The following is a 19,185-nucleotide window of genomic DNA, read 5'->3' as shown; positions in this document are numbered from 1 at the left end:
GATGCTGCGGTAGAGGCCGAAGATGACTCGCTGCTTTCAGATGCGGCGGTGGAAGCAGAAGATGACTCGCTGCTTTCAGATGCTGCGGTAGAGGCGGAAGATGACTCGCTGCTTTCAGATGCGGCGGTGGAAGCAGAAGATGACTCGCTGCTTTCAGATGCTTCGGTAGAGTCCGAAGATGACTCGCTGCTTTCAGATGCTGCGGTGGAAGCAGAAGACGATTCGCTGCTTTCAGATTCTGCGGTTGAAGCCGAAGATGACTCGCTGCTTTCAGATGCTGCGGTAGAGGCGGAAGATGACTCGCTGCTTTCAGATGCTGCGGTGGAAGCAGAAGATGACTCGCTGCTTTCAGATGCTGCGGTAGAGGCCGAAGATGACTCGCTGCTTTCAGATGCTGCGGTAGAGGCGGAAGATGACTCGCTGCTTTCAGATGCGGCGGTGGAAGCAGAAGATGACTCGCTGCTTTCAGATGCTGCGGTAGAGGCCGAAGATGACTCGCTGCTTTCAGTTGCGGCGGTGGAAGCAGAAGATGACTCGCTGCTTTCAGATGCTGCGGTAGAGGCCGAAGATGACTCGCTGCTTTCAGATGCTGCGGTAGAAGCGGAAGATGACTCGCTGCTTTCAGATGCGGCGGTGGAAGCAGAAGATGACTCGCTGCTTTCAGATGCTGCGGTAGAGGCGGAAGATGACTCGCTGCTTTCAGATGCGGCGGTGGAAGCAGAAGATGACTCGCTGCTTTCAGATGCTGCGGAGGAAGCAGAAGACGATTCGCTGCTTTCAGATTCTGCGGTTGAAGCCGAAGATGACTCGCTGCTTTCAGATGCTGCGGTAGAGGCGGAAGATGACTCGCTGCTTTCAGATGCGGCGGTAGAGGCGGAAGATGACTCGCTGCTTTCAGATGCGGCGGTTGAAGCCGAAGATGACTCGCTGCTTTCAGATGCTGCGGTTGAAACCGAAGATGACTCGCTGCTTTCAGATGCCGCTGTAGATGCCGAAGACGATTCGCTGCTTTCAGATGCAGCGGTTGAAGCCGAAGATGACTCGCTGCTTTCAGATGCTGCGGTGGAGGCCGCAGACGATTCGCTACTTTCAGGTGCTGCGGTAGAGGACGAAGATGACTCGCTGCTTTCAGATGCGGCGGTTGAAGCCGAAGATGACTCGCTGCTTTCAGATGCTGCGGTGGAGGCCGAAGACGATTCGCCACTTTCAGATGCTGCGGTAGAGGACGAAGATGACCCGCTGCTTTCAGATGCGGCGGTTGAAGCCGAAGATGACTCGCTGCTTTCAGATGCTGCGGTGGAAGCAGAATACGATTCGCTGCTTTCAGATTCTGCGGTTGAAGCCGAAGATGACTCGCTGCTTTCAGATGCGGCGGTTGAAGCCGAAGATGACTCGCTGCTTTCAGATGCTGCGGTGGAAGCAGAAGACGATACGCTGCTTTCAGATTCTGCGGTTGAAGCCGAAGATGACTCGCTGCTTTCAGATGCTGCGGTAGAGGCCGATGAGGACTCGCTGCTCTCAGACGCAGCGGTTGAAGCCGAAGACGATTCGCTGCTTTCAGATGCTGCGGTAGAGGCCGAAGATGACTCGCTGCTTTCAGATGCGGCGGTTGAAGCCGAAGACGATTCGCTGCTTTCAGATTCTGCGGTAGAGGCCGAAGAGGAGTCGCTGCTCTCAGATGCAGCGGTTGAAGCCGAAGATGACTCGCTGCTTTCAGATGCGGCGGTGAAAGCAGAAGATGACTCGCTGTTTTCAGATGCTGCGGTAGAGGCCGAAGACGATTCGCTGCTTTCAGATGCGGCGGTAGAGGTCGAAGATGACTTGCTGCTTTCAGATGCTGCGGTGGAAGCAGAGGACGATTCGCTGCTTTCAGATGCGGCGGTTGAAGCCGAAGATGACTCGCTGCTTTCAGATGCTGCCGTAGAGGCCGAAGACGATTCGCTACTTTCAGATGCTGCGGTAGAGGCGGAAGATGACTCGCCGCTTTCAGATGCTGCGGTGGAAGCAGAAGACGATTCGCTGCTTTCAGATGCAGCGGTTGAAGCCGAAGATGACTCGCTGCTTTCAGATGCTGCGGTGGAGGCAGAAGATGATTCGCTGCTTTCAGATTCTGCGGTGGAAGCAGAAGACGATTCGCTGCTTTCAGATGCAGCGGTTGAAGCCGAAGAAGATTCGCTGCTTTCAGATGCTGCGGTGGAGGCAGAAGATAATTCGCTGCTTTCAGATTCTGCGGTGGAAGCAGAAGACGATTCGCTGCTTTCAGATGCTGCGGTGGAAGCAGAAGACGATTCGCTGCTTTCAGATGCAGCTGTTGAAGTCGAAGAAGACTCGCTGCTTTCAGATGCGGCGGTTGAAGCCGAAGATGATTCGCTGCTTTCAGATGCTGCCGTAGAGGCCGAAGACGATTCGCTATTTTCAGATGCTGCAGTAGAGGCGGAAGATGACTCGCTGCTCTCAGATGCTGCGCTGGAAGCAGAAGATGACTCGCTGCTGTCAGATGCGGCGGTTGAAGCCGAAGATGATTCGCTGCTTTCAGGCGTTGCGGTAGAGGCCGAAGATGACTCGCTGCTTTCAGATGCCGCTGTAGATGCCGAAGACGATTCGCTGCTTTCAGATGCAGCGGTTGAAGCCGAAGACGATTCGCTGCTTTCAGATGCTGCGGTGGAAGCAGAAGATGATTCGCTGCTTTCAGATTCTGCGGTGGAAGCAGAAGACGATTCGCTGCTTTCAGATGCGGCGGTGGAAGCAGAAGACGATTCGCTGCTTTCAGATGCGGCGGTGGAAGTGGAAGATGATTCGCTGCTTTCAGATTCTGCGGTGGAAGCAGAAGACGATTCGCTGCTTTCAGATGCTGCGGTTGAAACCGAGGATGACTCGCTGCTTTCAGATGCGATGGTGGAGGCCGAAGACGATTCACTGCTTTCAGATTCTGAGGTGGAAGCAGAAGATGATTCACTGCTTTCAGATTCTGAGGTGGAAGCAGAAGATGATTCGCTGCTTTCAGATGCTGCTGTAGATGCCGAAGAAGATTCGCTGCTTTCAGATGCAGCTGTTGAAGCTGAAGACGATTCGCTGCTTTCAGATGCTGCGGTAGAGGTCGAAGATGACTCGCTGCTTTCAGATACTACGGTGGAAGCAGAAGACGATTCGCTGCTTTCAGATGCGGCGGTTGAAGCCGAAGATGACTCGCTGCTTTCAGATGCTGCGGTAGAGGCGGAAGATGACTCGCTGCTTTCAGATGCTGCGGTGGAAGCAGAAGACGATTCGCTGCTTTCAGATGCAGGCGTTGAAGCCGAAGATGACTCGCTGCTTTCAGATGCTGCGGTGGAGGCAGAAGATGATTCGCTGCTTTCAGATTCTGCGGTGGAAGCAGAAGACGATTCGCTGCTTTCAGATGCAGCGGTTGAAGCCGAAGAAGATTCGCTGCTTTCAGATGCTGCGGTGGAGGCAGAAGATGATTCGCTGCTTTCAGATTCTGCGGTGGAAGCAGAAGACGATTCGCTGCTTTCAGATGCAGCGGTTGAAGCCGAAGATGACTCGCTGCTTTCAGATGCTGCGGTGGAGGCAGAAGATGATTCGCTGCTTTCAGATTCTGCGGTGGAAGCAGAAGACGATTCGCTGCTTTCAGATGCAGCGGTTGAAGCCGAAGACGATTCGCTGCTTTCAGATGCTGCGGTGGAGGCAGAAGATGATTCGCTGCTCTCAGATTCTGCGGTGGAAGCAGAAGACGATTCGCTGCTTTCAGATGCAGCGGTTGAAGCCGAAGATGACTCGCTGCTTTCAGATGCTGCGGTGGAGGCAGAAGATGATTCGCTGCTTTCAGATTCTGCGGTGGAAGCAGAAGACGATTCGCTGCTTTCAGATGCAGCGGTTGAAGCCGAAGATGACTCGCTGCTTTCAGATGCTGCGGTGGAGGCAGAAGATGATTCGCTGCTTTCAGATTCTGCGGTGGAAGCAGAAGACGATTCGCTGCTTTCAGATGCAGCGGTTGAAGCCGAAGACGATTCGCTGCTCTCAGATGCTGCGGTGGAGGCCGAAGATGATTCGCTGCTTTCAGATTCTGCGGTGGAAGCAGAAGACGATTCGCTGCTTTCAGATGCGGCGGTTGAAGCTGAAGATGACTCGCTGCTTTCAGATGCTGTCGTAGAGGCCGAAGACGATTCGCTACTTTCAGATGCTGCGGTAGAGGCGGAAGATGACTCGCTGCTCTCAGATGCTGCACTGGAAGCAGAAGATGATTCGCTGCTTTCAGATGCTGCGGTAGAAGCCGAAGACGATTCGCTGCTTTCAGATGCAGCGGTTGAAGCCGAAGATGACTCGCTGCTTTCAGATGCTGCGGTGGAAACAGAAGATGATTCGCTGCTTTCAGATTCTGCAGTGGAAGCCGAAGACGATTCGCTGATTTCAGATGCTGCGGTAGAAGCCGAAGACGATTCGCTGCTTTCAGATGCAGCGGTTGAAGCAGAAGACGATTCGCTGCTTTCCGACGCGGCGGTTGAAGCCGAAGATGACTCGCTGCTTTCAGATGCTGCCGTAGAGGCCGAAGACGATTCGCTACTTTCAGATGATGCGGTAGAGGCGGAAGATGACTCGCTGCTCTCAGATGCTGCGCTGGAAGCAGAAGATGATTCGCTGCTTTCAGATGCTGCCGTAGAGGCCGAAGACGATTCGCTACTTTCAGATGATGCGGTAGATGCGGAAGATGACTCGCTGCTCTCAGATGCTGCGCTGGAAGCAGAAGATGATTCGCTGCTTTCAGATGCTGCGGTAGAAGCCGAAGACGATTCGCTGCTTTCAGATGCAGCGGTTGAAGCCGAAGATGACTCGCTGCTTTCAGATGCTGCCGTAGAGGCCGAAGACGATTCGCTACTTTCAGATGCTGCGGTAGAGGCGGAAGATGACTCGCTGCTCTCAGATGCTGCGCTGGAAGCAGAAGTTGATTCGCTGCTTTCAGATGCTGCGGTAGAAGCCGAAGACGGTTCGCTGCTTTCAGATGCAGCGGTTGAAGCCGAAGATGACTCGCTGATTTCAGATGCTGCCGTAGAGGCCGAAGACGATTCGCTACTTTCAGATGCTGCGGTAGAGGCGGAAGATGACTCGCTGCTCTCAGATGCTGCGCTGGAAGCAGAAGATGACTCGCTGCTTTCAGATGCTGCCGTAGAGGCCGAAGACGATTCGCTACTTTCAGATGATGCGGTAGAGGCGGAAGATGACCCGCTGCTCTCAGATGCTGCGCTGGAAGCAGAAGATGATTCGCTGCTTTCAGATGCTGCGGTAGAAGCCGAAGACGATTCGCTGCTTTCAGATGCTGCGGTAGAAGCCGAAGACGATTCGCTGCTTTCAGATGCAGCGGTTGAAGCAGAAGACGATTCGCTGCTTTCAGATGCGGCGGTTGAAGCCGAAGACGATTCGCTGCTTTCAGATGCTGCGGTAGAAGCCGAAGACGATTCGCTGCTTTCAGATGCAGCGGTTGAAGCAGAAGACGATTCGCTGCTTTCAGATGCGGCGGTTGAAGCCGAAGATGACTCGCTGCTTTCAGATGCTGCCGTAGAGGCCGAAGACGATTCGCTACTTTCAGATGCTGCGGTAGAGGCGGAAGATGACTCGCTGCTCTCAGATGCTGCGCTGGAAGCAGAAGATGATTCGCTGCTTTCAGATGCTGCGATAGAAGCCGAAGACGATTCGCTGCTTTCAGATGCAGCGGTTGAAGCCGAAGACGATTCGCTACTTTCAGATGCTGCGGTAGAGGCGGAAGATGAAGCTGAAGATGATTCGCTGCTTTCAGATGCTGCGGTAGAAGCCGAAGACGATTCGCTGCTTTCAGATGCAGCGGTTGAAGCCGAAGATGACTCGCTGCTTTCAGATGCTGTGGTGGGAGCAGAAGATGATTCGCTGCTTTGAGATGCTGCTGTGGAAGCAGAAGATGATTCCGAAGATATTGTTGTAACTACAACTGCTTTTGTAGTTATGCCTCCATTTGATGTAGTTGTTTGTGTTTCGGTTACATTCGGACATTCTGTTGTAGTACTGCTTTCAGAAGGCTCTACGCATTCCCATTTATTAGCATCGCTACATATTAATCCTTCTGGGCACTCTTGTACCTCTTGACTAGAGAACGCCAATGTAATAGGCCCATAGCTCGCACATTGATAAAAGTACGTCTGGTTTACACAGGAAAAATACTTTCCATCACAATTGATGATTGTTTCGGGTTCTTCACCACATTGAGTACAAGCAGCCTATAACATAGATATGTAAGTTAATTGCTATAGTTTCTAACAAAAGCATATAAACAATATTAAACGAGTATTAATCTTCTTTGTAATAGAATTAAAACTGTTTAAAACGATATTCATAATTATAATTTATTGTAGAAACTAAATATTAAGATTATTTTCTTCGGTATTATTAGTTTTTCTTCTCTAACTCATGACTTGTCAATGTTATTATATAACTTTATAACTTATCGGAATAACATTTTTAGGGTTTCTTTTTCGTTCGTAAATTATTTATAGTCGGTAATTTTGATTAACACCCGTGAGTATATGTGAAATATGTGCTAATTTTACTGTTATTATTTATGTAAATTATATAGCTCAATTTTTTTATTTTAAAATCTTATTAAACTATAATTATTGTGCAAGAAAATATGTTTATTATTTACCTCAATGTTTGAAAGGGTCCCAAGTAAAATCACACTAAAAAGTATCAACCGCATTGTGCTATCCAGCACATCTCTAGTTGTACTAAACGTGGAAATGTTTCATTTAGTATTAAATAGGTTTTTTGCTTTTTCTCCCCCATTGTCCTTAATAATGCACAAGTAAATATTTTTTAACATATTATGATAAGAACGAGATCTTTTGTCTTTTGGGTATTAACTGATCATATCATTAACAGATAATCAAATCAATTTAAGAACACATTTTTCTAGAATTATATGTGTAGACACTGTTATTATTCTGCTCTATTAGTTTAATATTTATATAATTTTTGAATAGTGAAATTTTAAATTCGTACATTATATATGTACCAATTTGTTAAATACTCTCCAAAATTTAAAGGCATATTTGGATTTCGTGCGAGTAAAGTTTCTGAAATTTATGGGCTTTGGATTAATATAAATATGTAAGAGTTTAGAATTATTTAAGTTTTGACATTAAAAGTAAAAACATTTGAGAACTTCCCGCTTTAGACATGTCTTTCTGAAAATTCATCGATTATGAATTGGAATCTGTAATTCATCTCAATTATCATAAAATCATTTGAGAGGTTACAGACACTGAATTGAAAAACGATTAAGAGATTTAGAAATTAGAAATGTTTTATCCATCTTTGTCCATGTTGCTTTCATATTTAAAAAGCAAAACTTCAACGACATAAAAAGAAGTGAACTACACAAACAATAATTAATATAACTTAGCTAATAATATAATATATTTAAATAATACTGCTCCTTTAGCAATAATGCCTTTTTCCTTCTCAAATAGCACAAGCCCATGTTGCAAGGCTTTTGTTTATTAACTTATTGCTTTGCAATATTGCTGTTATGTCTTCGAGTGACTTCTTTCTATTTCTTTAAATTAAGGTAAGGCATAAAAGAGTTTCTAAGTTTCTTTAAAACACCTTATTCATAATATTACTAATCAGAATTATCCTGCTTCAAAGGCGACATAAATAAAAACCACTATTAAATGTAGGATTGGTCAGAGTTTATTGGCTAAAACTTAACTGGCGCTTCGCAATTGTTACAGGTTGCATCTTCAGAGCGGTAGCCCTGATACTGAAGATCTCCTAATCAGGTTATTCTTTTTAACCAATTAGCTGTCGAATGAATAATCAACCAAAAAAGGCTATGCATTTTAGTCTGTTGAATAATTTAAAAAGCAGAATAATGATATACCGGATAGGAATTTTCTTACAACTTATCAGGTATATCATTATTCTGCTTTCTTGTTGATATTATTTTGGTGTTTTGCATCGCATCATGAGTTGTCAGTTACATAATCATAATCTTTTAGCTAGATTTTGAGTTGTAAAGAGGCGTTACATTTTAGCATTGTATGATTTTCCACGGAACCATCTCCGCCCTTGTCATTATAAGATTATTTTGGTGTTTATACGTCTCAAACCGCTCTCAAAATAGCTTAAGGAGCTAGTGGCTAAAACCTCAACTTTATTAAACCGAATGTTATAGCCAGTATCCAACCAGTACATATCTCATAGGCCATATGTCCATATCACATATATATTTTATCCATGTACTTATCACCCACATAATTTAGCGGATTCCTTCTAGCTTTAAAAACTTCTGATAGTTCTTCCTGTGTAGTTTGAATATAACTATGAATTAATATTACACAAGTAATATATTCAGCAGTGCAGATACGAATCTCTCTCGCAGATAATTTATCTCCTTCGTGCTCTCACTTTCTTATGACTTTATGTTGCTTCCTACAGTTAAAATAATTCCTGAAGCTATTTCTTTTATATATATATTTGTCTATAGACGCTTTTCACTTGTGAAAGTTCTAAACATTTTTAAAACAGTTTTCTTCACTGTTTGTCTCCAAATTATATTAAATATGTTTCCTTTTTTGCATCCTCTATTATTCCTTTATTCTTACTCCTGTTCTGATTTTTGTTGTATATTTCTTAATTTCCAGTTGACTTTTCATTCAGATAATTTCTCTAGGTTTTCTTCTTTTGTTTATTTCGTATATTTCTCAAACAATTTACATCGCGTTAATTATTACAAAAATCCATCTCTAGTGTATAATACCACCCAAATATAGAACATATTAGAACAGTTCTACGATTTTCTAAACTGTTAACACTTAGACGTGTAACAGTTAGAAATAATGCCGCATTAGACATAATGGAGTCTGATACGTATTAGTACTGGTCTACACTGTTGTTTTACCATATGTCTGTAAAATTCTTCAAAGCATTAGTCATTATATTTAGAGGTTTTAAACCAGCAAACATTTTAGCGCTTTGCATGTTTTGATAAACTTTGATACCATTAAATATTAGTTTGCTGCATTTTTACTGGAAATAATTTTTAACAAATTTGTACAGCTGCACTTAATATAAACACTGTGGCTAAAATTTAGTCAAGTTTAGTTTGGTAAGTCAAAAACAAAACAAATAAATAACAATATAATAATAACAAAGATAAAAATCAATACAAAAAATGTAATGTAAGATCACCTCCATAATCGCTCTATTCCGGATCAAATCTATGAAATGTATGAAAACAGAAAGTATTTTTTTATATATATAAACAAAATTTAACACAATTATTTCAGAAAAAAACTGTTAGTCTGGGAAATATCCATAAAAAATTTAGAGAGATGTAGCTCCTTGATAGATATGTCATCCCTTCATACATTTAGAAAACATATTATTTGAATTATGTAAAAATAACGCACGAAGAGGTCTCTGGAACTTTAAGACAATTCTTTTAAAATAATACCATTTCTAAAAGCTTTATTATTACAATTTATGTATCTAGACGTGAAATGGATGGAAAATGGAACATTGAACTACTAATATTGAACTACCAAAACACTGAAAAAGAGTCTGAAGGAAACAAAAGTAAAAGTTAAGAGAGTAAAACGAATAACATGTTATTAGCTTTTGTTAGTCATAATATTTTTTTAATAATTCATTGCAGATCTATTATTATTCATAGTCACTCCATAAGGGTACATTAAATATTTGTGTTAAAAGAAGCATTGTCCATAAGAACACCTTCGGTTTGGATAGACTCAACCGAACAGAAGAAGAAATTAACAATCTGATAGCTGACTTGAATAGTAATTGTGATTACAGTGACTGAATTGCACTTTTTTGTTATGGGCTTATGGCTCAATGCTGACAATTACCAACACATTACCAGTGTCCTGTATAAAATCGTATTGTAGAGTGTGAAAGATTTGTGTGCATATATCAATGTCTAATTGTACATCATATATATCTGCAATAGGTTATTGTTAGCAAATATGACAAATTTATTAGGGAGTATGCAGTGATTAAATATAACTTTACGAAGAAAAATATACATAGGTAGAAACTAAGGAGAAGATAATATCAAAATAACTTGACAAAGGTAAATATGCTCTCCAATTCAACTAATTCATCATTACTAGAATATTAGGTATATTAGACCCCATACCATACATTAGCAAACGTTCCTAGGATGCTACCTCATAGCTGGCGTGAGAGAGAGTTTCTGGATGTAATACAGTAAAACAACTCTCACCTACAATCGATTGTGCCTGTATAATTAATTATAGTTTGAGTATATATTATATAAATTAGATTTTATAACGTTATTTTTGTTCCATTATTTCATTTGAATTAGTATTTTGTTATGTCAGAGTCAAATTAAACCAAAACTTCAAATTGGTGCGGCAACATTGCCACGTTGTGACATTATAAATTTAGATGACGTGCATTTGCATTTCTATTGGTCAGGTGTATGTTCTATAGGTATATGTCAAGAGATAAACTGTTCAATTTAAAAAAAAACGCCTAAAATACAACATATACTTAATATTATTAATGAAGTTGTGTCTTAAAAATTATTCCTACAAAATATAAATCAGAAAATAGAGAATAGAGTAAAAAGTAACGGATGGATATCATGCAATCCAATACAATCCATATATGCCAAAACAAGACGTCTGCAAATAGAAGATTCGACTATGTATATGTTGGCACTTGAAGAGAGTTCCAGAGAGCTACTTTTTAGGAAAATACAACCAACAGTCAAACACACAACGAACTTGAACGAAAAACTTGATCAGAAAAGGTAATTTACTGAGCAGGCAGGCAAGTCATACTGCTGCATGACAATGCTCGTCCTTACGTTTCAAAATATGGTCTTGAACTTGAGATAGCAACTTCTCACTAGTATATAAACTCATCCTGGCTTTATTGCCTCAAACGCTACAAGTTCCTATCGCGATGACAATCATATATTAAATAAGAAATGGTGCATGGTCACAGAAAACAACGGACGATGTTTCCAAGAATCAGTTCGTTGATGACTATATTGGATATGAAATAAATTTACTGAAAAATAAATGTATACGCCTTACATAACACATGATATAACTTATGTTAAGATATATTGCATCAGAGACACCGATAACTAAATTCATGTCAAGGTTCTGTAATTTACAATCTATATTTTATGTTAAAACTGCGTCTAGAACGTTGATTAACGAAGTTCATCGATAAATACTTAAGAAAATTGATTTCGGCGTTTCGGAAGAGGTGACTTCGATAAAACTGATTTCGAATGAGGAACATAAAATAAAAAAAGCAAAACTATCGGTCAATTAAAAAATGTCGCTTTTGAATATGCATTGAAAGAACAACTTTAATTAACATACTTAATTACTCAAATTAATTTAATTAAATGAAATTTTAACCATCATATAACTAACAGAAAACGACTTAATAATTATTATATATAGTTAATAAAAACATAAAAGTACCCGTTATGAAACAATGTCATTTAATTGTTTGTGTTCGACAAATACGTATATATAGTCTAGCCTTATTAAATAAACCACAATCAAATATTTGTATTATTGTTACGGGAATTCTTTGAATTTTATTTCATTGACGTTGCTATAATTTTAACTAAACAAAACTTGTTCAAAATATAAGAATTTATCATTTCAAACGACGCTCAACATAAAACGCTATGTCAAAATAACAATTTTTATAATATAAATTGTAATAAGTACAGTATATTCAAAGTCTTTTTAGTAATGCGTCATGGATATTTGTGACGTCGAAACATTGCAATGTTGCCGCATCAACTCTGTGTTTTAGTTCAATTTGGCTTTGACACAAGAAAATTCTAATCTAAATAAAATAATTGAACAAAAATATTATCAAATATATTTTATTTTAACATTATAGTATATCTAATACATATATTATCGAAGGACTTAAAACTATAATTAAGAACACAGGTATAATAGTTTGTAGGTTAGATTTATTTTGTTTACATTAAACTCTTTTCCACACCACCCATGAGATTTCTAGGTGCGTTTTTTTATGTAGTGGTATCCCCCTAGAAGCCTAATCTACCTAATTAACAATTGTATATTTGAGAAACGTATTTTACTTTCATTCGAGAGCATATTTACCGTTTTACATTTAGTTCTTGTTTCCTGCGATGGTGTGTTTACTTGTCAAGTCATCTTGGTATTACAGTATATTTTATTTCTTCTGCTACTATCTGTTTACACCATTCTTCATAAAATGAATCACTGAATTATGTCTAATGCATTTACCATATCTGCAAAACAGTTAGTATTCGTTCTATCCTCATACGTTCTAACCTAATGCTCATGTTTAATTTTGTACAATTACAATCCTATCTGGGCACACAAATCTTTCACACCCTACAACACCCTATTTTACAGTTATATTCAATGAATTATGTGCATTCCTTTAGTTGTTTCCACCCTCATCACTCTGTCTCAGGAATTTCCAGCACTGCACAAAATTATCACATATCCTGAAAGTTTCCTTCAAACACTTTCACTTTCCGACTCACTGTCCAATTCAATCACTAAACTGTAAATTTCTAATATGTCTAAATTTCTAATCATGTTCACGATTCCACCATTTATCAATTACTTTCTCTGTATGTCGTATCGATTCTTCCAAACCGAAGGTGTTGTGGTTGTCAATGCTTGCTTCCACATATCCAAATAGTTTTTGATGGAATATCCTTCTCGGCCAGCAATATATCTGCAATTAATTATTAATAAATATAATGACCAAAAAAACCTAATCGAATGCTATTGTAACTTTTAATTTTATCCATCAATTTTTGTTGTCTTTACACTATTGTTGTTACTGTTTTGCCAAGAGTGCCACAATGAACCATTTTAAAACATCCAAGTTTCATGAAGGTACACAAATTCAAATCGTTTGTCCTCCTCGGTCTTATTTTATGCTTTTAAAAATTTATTTATTTTCAAGGTAACGTCTGGAAGTTCTATTAAATCTCTCCGAGGCTTATCTTTACACCATTTAAACCCTATGCCCTGTAAGAGTGTATGAAAGAATGTCTTACATCCCTCAAAAAGCTGCATGTCCCTAACTCTTTTGTGTATATTGTAAGTATATTTTTTAAAGCCGCAATCAATTTGTGACCCTGACTATCTATTCTTTTCGGCATTTTCAAACAAACAAATAATCAAAGCACTAAAATAACATTTGTTGGTTTTTAATCTGTAGGAATAATAACTCATATTTTGAATAATTTTGCGTTCGTCTGACAACCGGCCGCCATCCGTTTCTCAGACGTATGCAAAATTCTTTAATGCAATAGTGTTAAGAGGTTTTAACTCTACCAATATATAAATTATTGTGGCTGTATAATTAAATGTAGTTTTCAGATATACTATAATGTTAAAATAAATTATATTTGATAACATTTTTGTTCAATTATTTTGTTTAAACTAGAATTCTCTTGCATGTCAAAGCCAAACTGAACTAAAACTCAGAGTTGATGCGGCAACATTGCAATCTTTCGACGTCACAAATATCCATGACGCATTACTAAAAAAACTTTGAATAGACTATATACAATTTTGCTATAAAGATTAACATAAATATATATTAACATATTTAATTTGAGAATAATTATCAAGCGAATCAATTTAAATTAAAGTGTTTTTGAAAAACAAATAAAATTGTCGACAAATTTCCCTACTAAACCAAAACTTGGATGATCTTAGAAACCAACCTCCATTGATAAACTAATGAAAAATATAAAGTAAATGTCCATTTTTATCAGTTGTTGACAAAAAAAGAAAAGTTATCGATTGATGTGTCTGTTGAATGTGCCGAATACGTGAGCAAAACTTAGATGCGTCAAGCACGCTCCATTTCAAAGAACAGGCAAGCAATTAAGGAAAAGTTCAGTCAAATGTCTACAAAATTCTTACAAAAATTAGTGAGCAGCAAACGTTTTGGCGCTTTGCTTGTTTTAATAAATTTCAAATTGCTCCTTAATATTTCTGATTACTCTGATTGAAAATGTCGAAGACAATAAATAGTTAGCCAGAAACATATTGCTTCTCTAAATAGTTACTTTAAACAGGTATAAGTTAATGGAGGTCTCCTCTTGCGAGTAAAATGCGTAAGAAAATTAAGTAATGATACTATTAAATATTTAGTTGCTGCGGTTTTATTGGAAATATTTTTAGCGTGTTGCATTTGCACCAAATATTAGTATGGACAATGTGAAACTAAAATCTCTTACAAATGTTTAAAAAATATAATGTGGGATTCACTGAAAGCGAAGAAAGCGTCCAGATACGAAATAGCTAACATATCAAGATCACCTTGGTATTAGTTCTATTCGAGATGATATTTTGACAAAAAGCTTTTCCCATATAAAAATAATTTAATACAATTATTTCAGAGAAAACTATTAGACTCGGAACTATCCACAGAAAACTTAGATATATGCAGCTCTTTGAGGAATATAAGTCATTCCTTCATACACTGGTAGAAAACATAGGATCCATATGGTGTAAAAATAACCCACGAAGAAATTTAATAGAAATTCTAAACATTTTTTTTAAAGAATATAATTTTTAAAATCATATAAGAAAATTAAGGAATATTTGTTATTATAATTTATGTATCTAGATCAGACATATATATTTCCACCCACTGGGCCACTTTTGGCAAGACGCTAATAAAACGAATGTGAAGACAGTCAAAGTTGATGGAAAAAAGTTAGAATAACATCTGATTAGGTTTTGTTAGTTATACTTTTTTATTTTTTTAATAATTAATTGCACATATGTTATGAAATGTTAAATTGAATTAATTACGTTTTAGAAAAAAATATACACATTAGATCAGATGGCTGAACAATATGGTCACTGTGTATTACGTCTTCCTGTCTATCACTGCATGTTCAATTCAATCGAATTGATATCGGGCGTGGAAAAACATTACTACAGTAGACATGTAGGTTGGGAAGGATATATAGTTTGTTTACAATTGCTATAATAACACTTTTATTGTGAATGAAGTCCACCAGACACACAGGCGAATAAATTGACAAATAGTAGAATCGTGAAGTAGTGTTAGATCTATTTAAAATTAACAGTTTAGTTATTGCCTCGAATTATCCAAATGGGATGATAAGAGTGGAATTAACTAAAGAAGAGTATATAATTAGTATAAATTATATGTAGGTAATTGTATTGTAGAGTGTGAAAGATTTGTATACCCAGGTAGGAAGGTATAGATAGGTATGTAACTGTTTAGAATATACAAAAGGATTGCATTAAAACGTATGAGAATACTAACTGCTTTGCAAATATGGCAAATACTTTAAGGAGAATGCAATAATTAAATATAATTTTATCAAGAAAAATGTACACAAGTAGTAACAGAGTAAATACGGTGATGTCAAAATTACTTGGCTAGGAAAGACAGAAAAGAAGGAAACAAAAACTAAACTATTTATCCCATAGGCGATTCTCACATCACCTATAACAACTTATGAGAGTCCGATGTATAGATAATAAAACAACTCCTACCTACAGACTATGGCTTTAAGTGCTTTGAGTATTTCGATAATATATGCATTAATTGCACTATAACATTAAAGTAAATTATATTTCTGACATTACTTGTGTTTCGTTACTATATTTACATTTATTTATATTATTTTAAGATATATCAAAGCCAAAATAAACTAAAAATCAAAGTCAATGCGGCAACATTGTGACTTTTTGACGTCATACATTTTGATGACAGGTTTGTTTGATACTGTTTTATTGGATAGACTATAACTGCCACAGCGCCACAATGTAAATATAACTTAAAATTCATGGAATCAACTGGGATAATCTGTTATGAACACTAACCAATGATACATGATCACTGGCATTTCGCCACTTTTGAAAAACTGAACCAACTGATTTCCACAAACCTCTTTTGAAGCTAGCTTTATATCATTAAGAAAGCTTTGCAGAGATATAAAGAAGTGAAAAAGAACGCCTTTCCTAATGATTAGTTGATTAAAGTTTTAAGCGAATACTTCAATAACGTCAATGAAGTTATTGAAATTAGTTTTTAACAATCGGGCGTCGAATTATTGGTTTAGTCAGATTCCAACAATTCCTTGCTAATTTCATCGAAGACTAAGTCTAACTCACCTTCACAACTGTTTGTGAAGTTTCTCCGGGCTTCTACCATGATCTTTTCTCACATTATTACCGTTCGTGATCCGGTTTTCATCAGCGATCAGCAATTCGTATATATAAAATCGTTCCATTCAATTCTTAACTGTACAGGGCCATGGTACATGGAACTTTAAAGCCATCAATTAAAAAAATATATTATTTTTCCACAGCCTCATAAGAATAGCATTTTTAATTACAATAGTATTTTACACTAATTATTCTACGCGCTTGCAATCATCTTCTATGAAATATCATCGAAACTAATAATATATATTTATATGATTTGAGTGTTTCTTTAATATATTAATTAATTTTCATAGCATAATTTAGTTTCAAAATCAGTTGAAAACAAAGAAATTTAAATGTAAATTAAAGAAAAATTATTTCTTGTGGAAAATTTTGAAGTTGCAAATATATTCCAATAACCTGCATCAGTAGTTTAATATAAGCAGTAAACTCATTGAGTATTAGACCAATCAGATCCGTACCGAGAAAAAGAATCAAACTTACATAAGAAGATATCGAAGAGAGTTACATAATGGTAACTATCGGCCTTTTTTATTAATCTCTTAGAACTTCAACAATCTGGCCGTGGGTAATAAGAATTTTTTATTATTTCCTTTAGACAATATAACTATACTGACATAGAGAGGATCGCTTCACTAAGTAATCTGACATAAAAACTTAATTATAACGTACTTCTAAGGCATATCCTAACTCATTCTAAAGATTATTATATCTCACTCTATATGTCTATTTATCAGTTCGTATGGTAATATGCGTTTAAGCCTACGTACTTCACTGTCAGCGCGCACATTTAACTGTTTGGCGAATGCACTAGCAGTCTTTTAGTACTTTGCACTCAACTTCAACACTTTGAATCACCCTCGTTATAGGTTCCAAGGGGATATCGCGCTGGAGTAGTTTGTTGGAGACGTAATATGGGGCATCGACGATGGCTCGCAACACTTTATTCTGGAACCTCTGAAGTGTAGCTTTATTAGATTTGCTACTGGTATGCCACAGTGGAATACCATAAGTCGAAATGGATCTAAGTATTGACTTATACAGCAAAACCTTGCTATCTACAGATAATTTAAATTTACATCGTCTACTTGTGGGAGTTCATAATTATTCATTTTTACGATGGGACAGTGTGAAAAAATCACATAGGTAGGTTTTGTCTCATTTACTTTTATTCGCCATTTTTCAACCAGAATTCGACTTTGTTTAAATGATGAAGTTTTTTGTGGCTGATATTGGATCATCGTATGATGATAAGACCGCTGTATGGTCAGCATATATCGACCTTTGAAATAAAATTATATTTAATTAATACGTTACACATAATTTGTTTTATTCATCTGTCCTTATTGAACACCTGTAGATTATACTATAGATATACCCTATAGATTTAAGTTCTGTTAATTTTTTTACTTATTGCATTTTTACTAGTCGTTGTCGACTAACCTATAATCAATATTTACAATAGCTTAAGTATATATCCAGGAGGACCCATAGGTCCTAACTTTGTCTCTAATCTATTGATGTTTATCTATTAACACTGCTGCTTTTCTTAATTAAAGACACCTCACTACACTTCACTAAACAAGATCAAATGGTTTAATTTTTGAGCCTGTTCTGTTTTGATATTATCCTACAGTTGCAATACTTGATATCATTCTTTGCAACTCTCTTGATTTCCTGAATGACAATCGGTATCTGAAGGTTTCTATGTAAGTAAACATTCCTATAGCATCTGGATGCACTTACTAAGGTGCTACTTAGACTTTGTTCTGGAAAACTATTATATTTGCATTGCTTTTGGCAAAACATCCCCATAATTGTATTCTGCAATTCCATACAAGTTTTAATATTTGCTTATATAATAGCAATCTATTATGTAGTGATAACTGTGATGTTCCTTACAGTGAAGTATTGCATTAAGAACCATTTTAAGATAGCGTTATTATGACACGGAATGATAATATTAATTATTTTTATTGGTTGCATGTGAAAAGTAAGTAAAGAATTCTCTCCAATACACTTACTTACAATACATTTAGTATAATATATTTTATTGTAGAGTAGTCTTTGTTTTGTTTGGTTTTAAATATTCTGGTTGTGGTATAAGATTTTAATAGTTGAATGTGTTGCTTAGATAATATTTTCTTATAAGTTTATGAACAAAACCATCGTGCCAAACCTTATCGAGGACTTGTCTTAAACTACATCTAAGAATATAGCTGAACATTTACAGTCAATGTCAAAACAATCTTAGATTTTATATCTTCAGAGACTTTTTCATTGACATCTGTTATACTCTACATCTGATCAATTATTGAATGTATGATAATAATTCCAAACTGATGTATTGATTTTATTGGTTTTTTTCTCTCTACATAATAATTGTAAAATGATGATGAATGAAAACATACTAGCAACTACTATTGTATTGTATCCTATTAGACGCTTTAATGATATTCAATCATTCAACTAAAGGTGCTCATTTATTGAGAAAAGTAGTAATATGCAATAACCAAAATATTTCAATAAGTTTTCGGCAACTTCTTCCTATCATTCTATTAATATGGTGATACCGTTGTGAAAGATGTTGGTTTCATTTTCGTACTTTTTCAGCATTTCGAAACTATGCCAAATAAGCCATGCTGCATCGATCTGAACAAGTAATCATTTTTGTAACAATACGTCATTGGCTTTGTTCAATTTGCATGTATAGACATCTGCAGTAACACTATAATTCAATTTAAGGAACTCTTAATACATTATACCTTGCTACCCTACAATATCTAGGAGAGGTTATGGCCATGAATATTCTGATTCAGTGTGGATATGGATGCATCTTTCAAGCTAATTTACGACTTCTTGTGCTTAGGATTGTAGTATATGTATTTTTCATCGACATTTAGGATAC

The 19,185-nt window shown here is 37.4% G+C and overlaps 1 protein-coding gene across 1 annotated transcript in view; it reads right to left on the bottom strand.

The window, feature by feature from the left end:
• Positions 1 to 6,754, bottom strand: part of LOC143193682 (uncharacterized) — a 28,790-nt gene extending 22,036 nt beyond the window's left edge. The window contains 2 exon segments of the mRNA XM_076400003.1: positions 16 to 6,239; positions 6,665 to 6,754. Of these exon segments, the coding sequence (XP_076256118.1) occupies positions 16 to 6,239; positions 6,665 to 6,718 (6,278 nt within the window). The 5' untranslated portion in view covers positions 6,719 to 6,754.
• Between the last annotated feature and the right edge of the window lie 12,431 nt (positions 6,755 to 19,185).

The sequence above is a fragment of the Rhynchophorus ferrugineus genome, unplaced genomic scaffold, assembly GCF_030347505.1.
Source record: "Rhynchophorus ferrugineus isolate W39M unplaced genomic scaffold, kcgeb_rfMv2 rfM3, whole genome shotgun sequence".
Taxonomy (NCBI): Eukaryota; Metazoa; Arthropoda; class Insecta; order Coleoptera; family Curculionidae; genus Rhynchophorus; species Rhynchophorus ferrugineus.
This window is presented reverse-complemented; position numbering and strand designations above follow the sequence as displayed.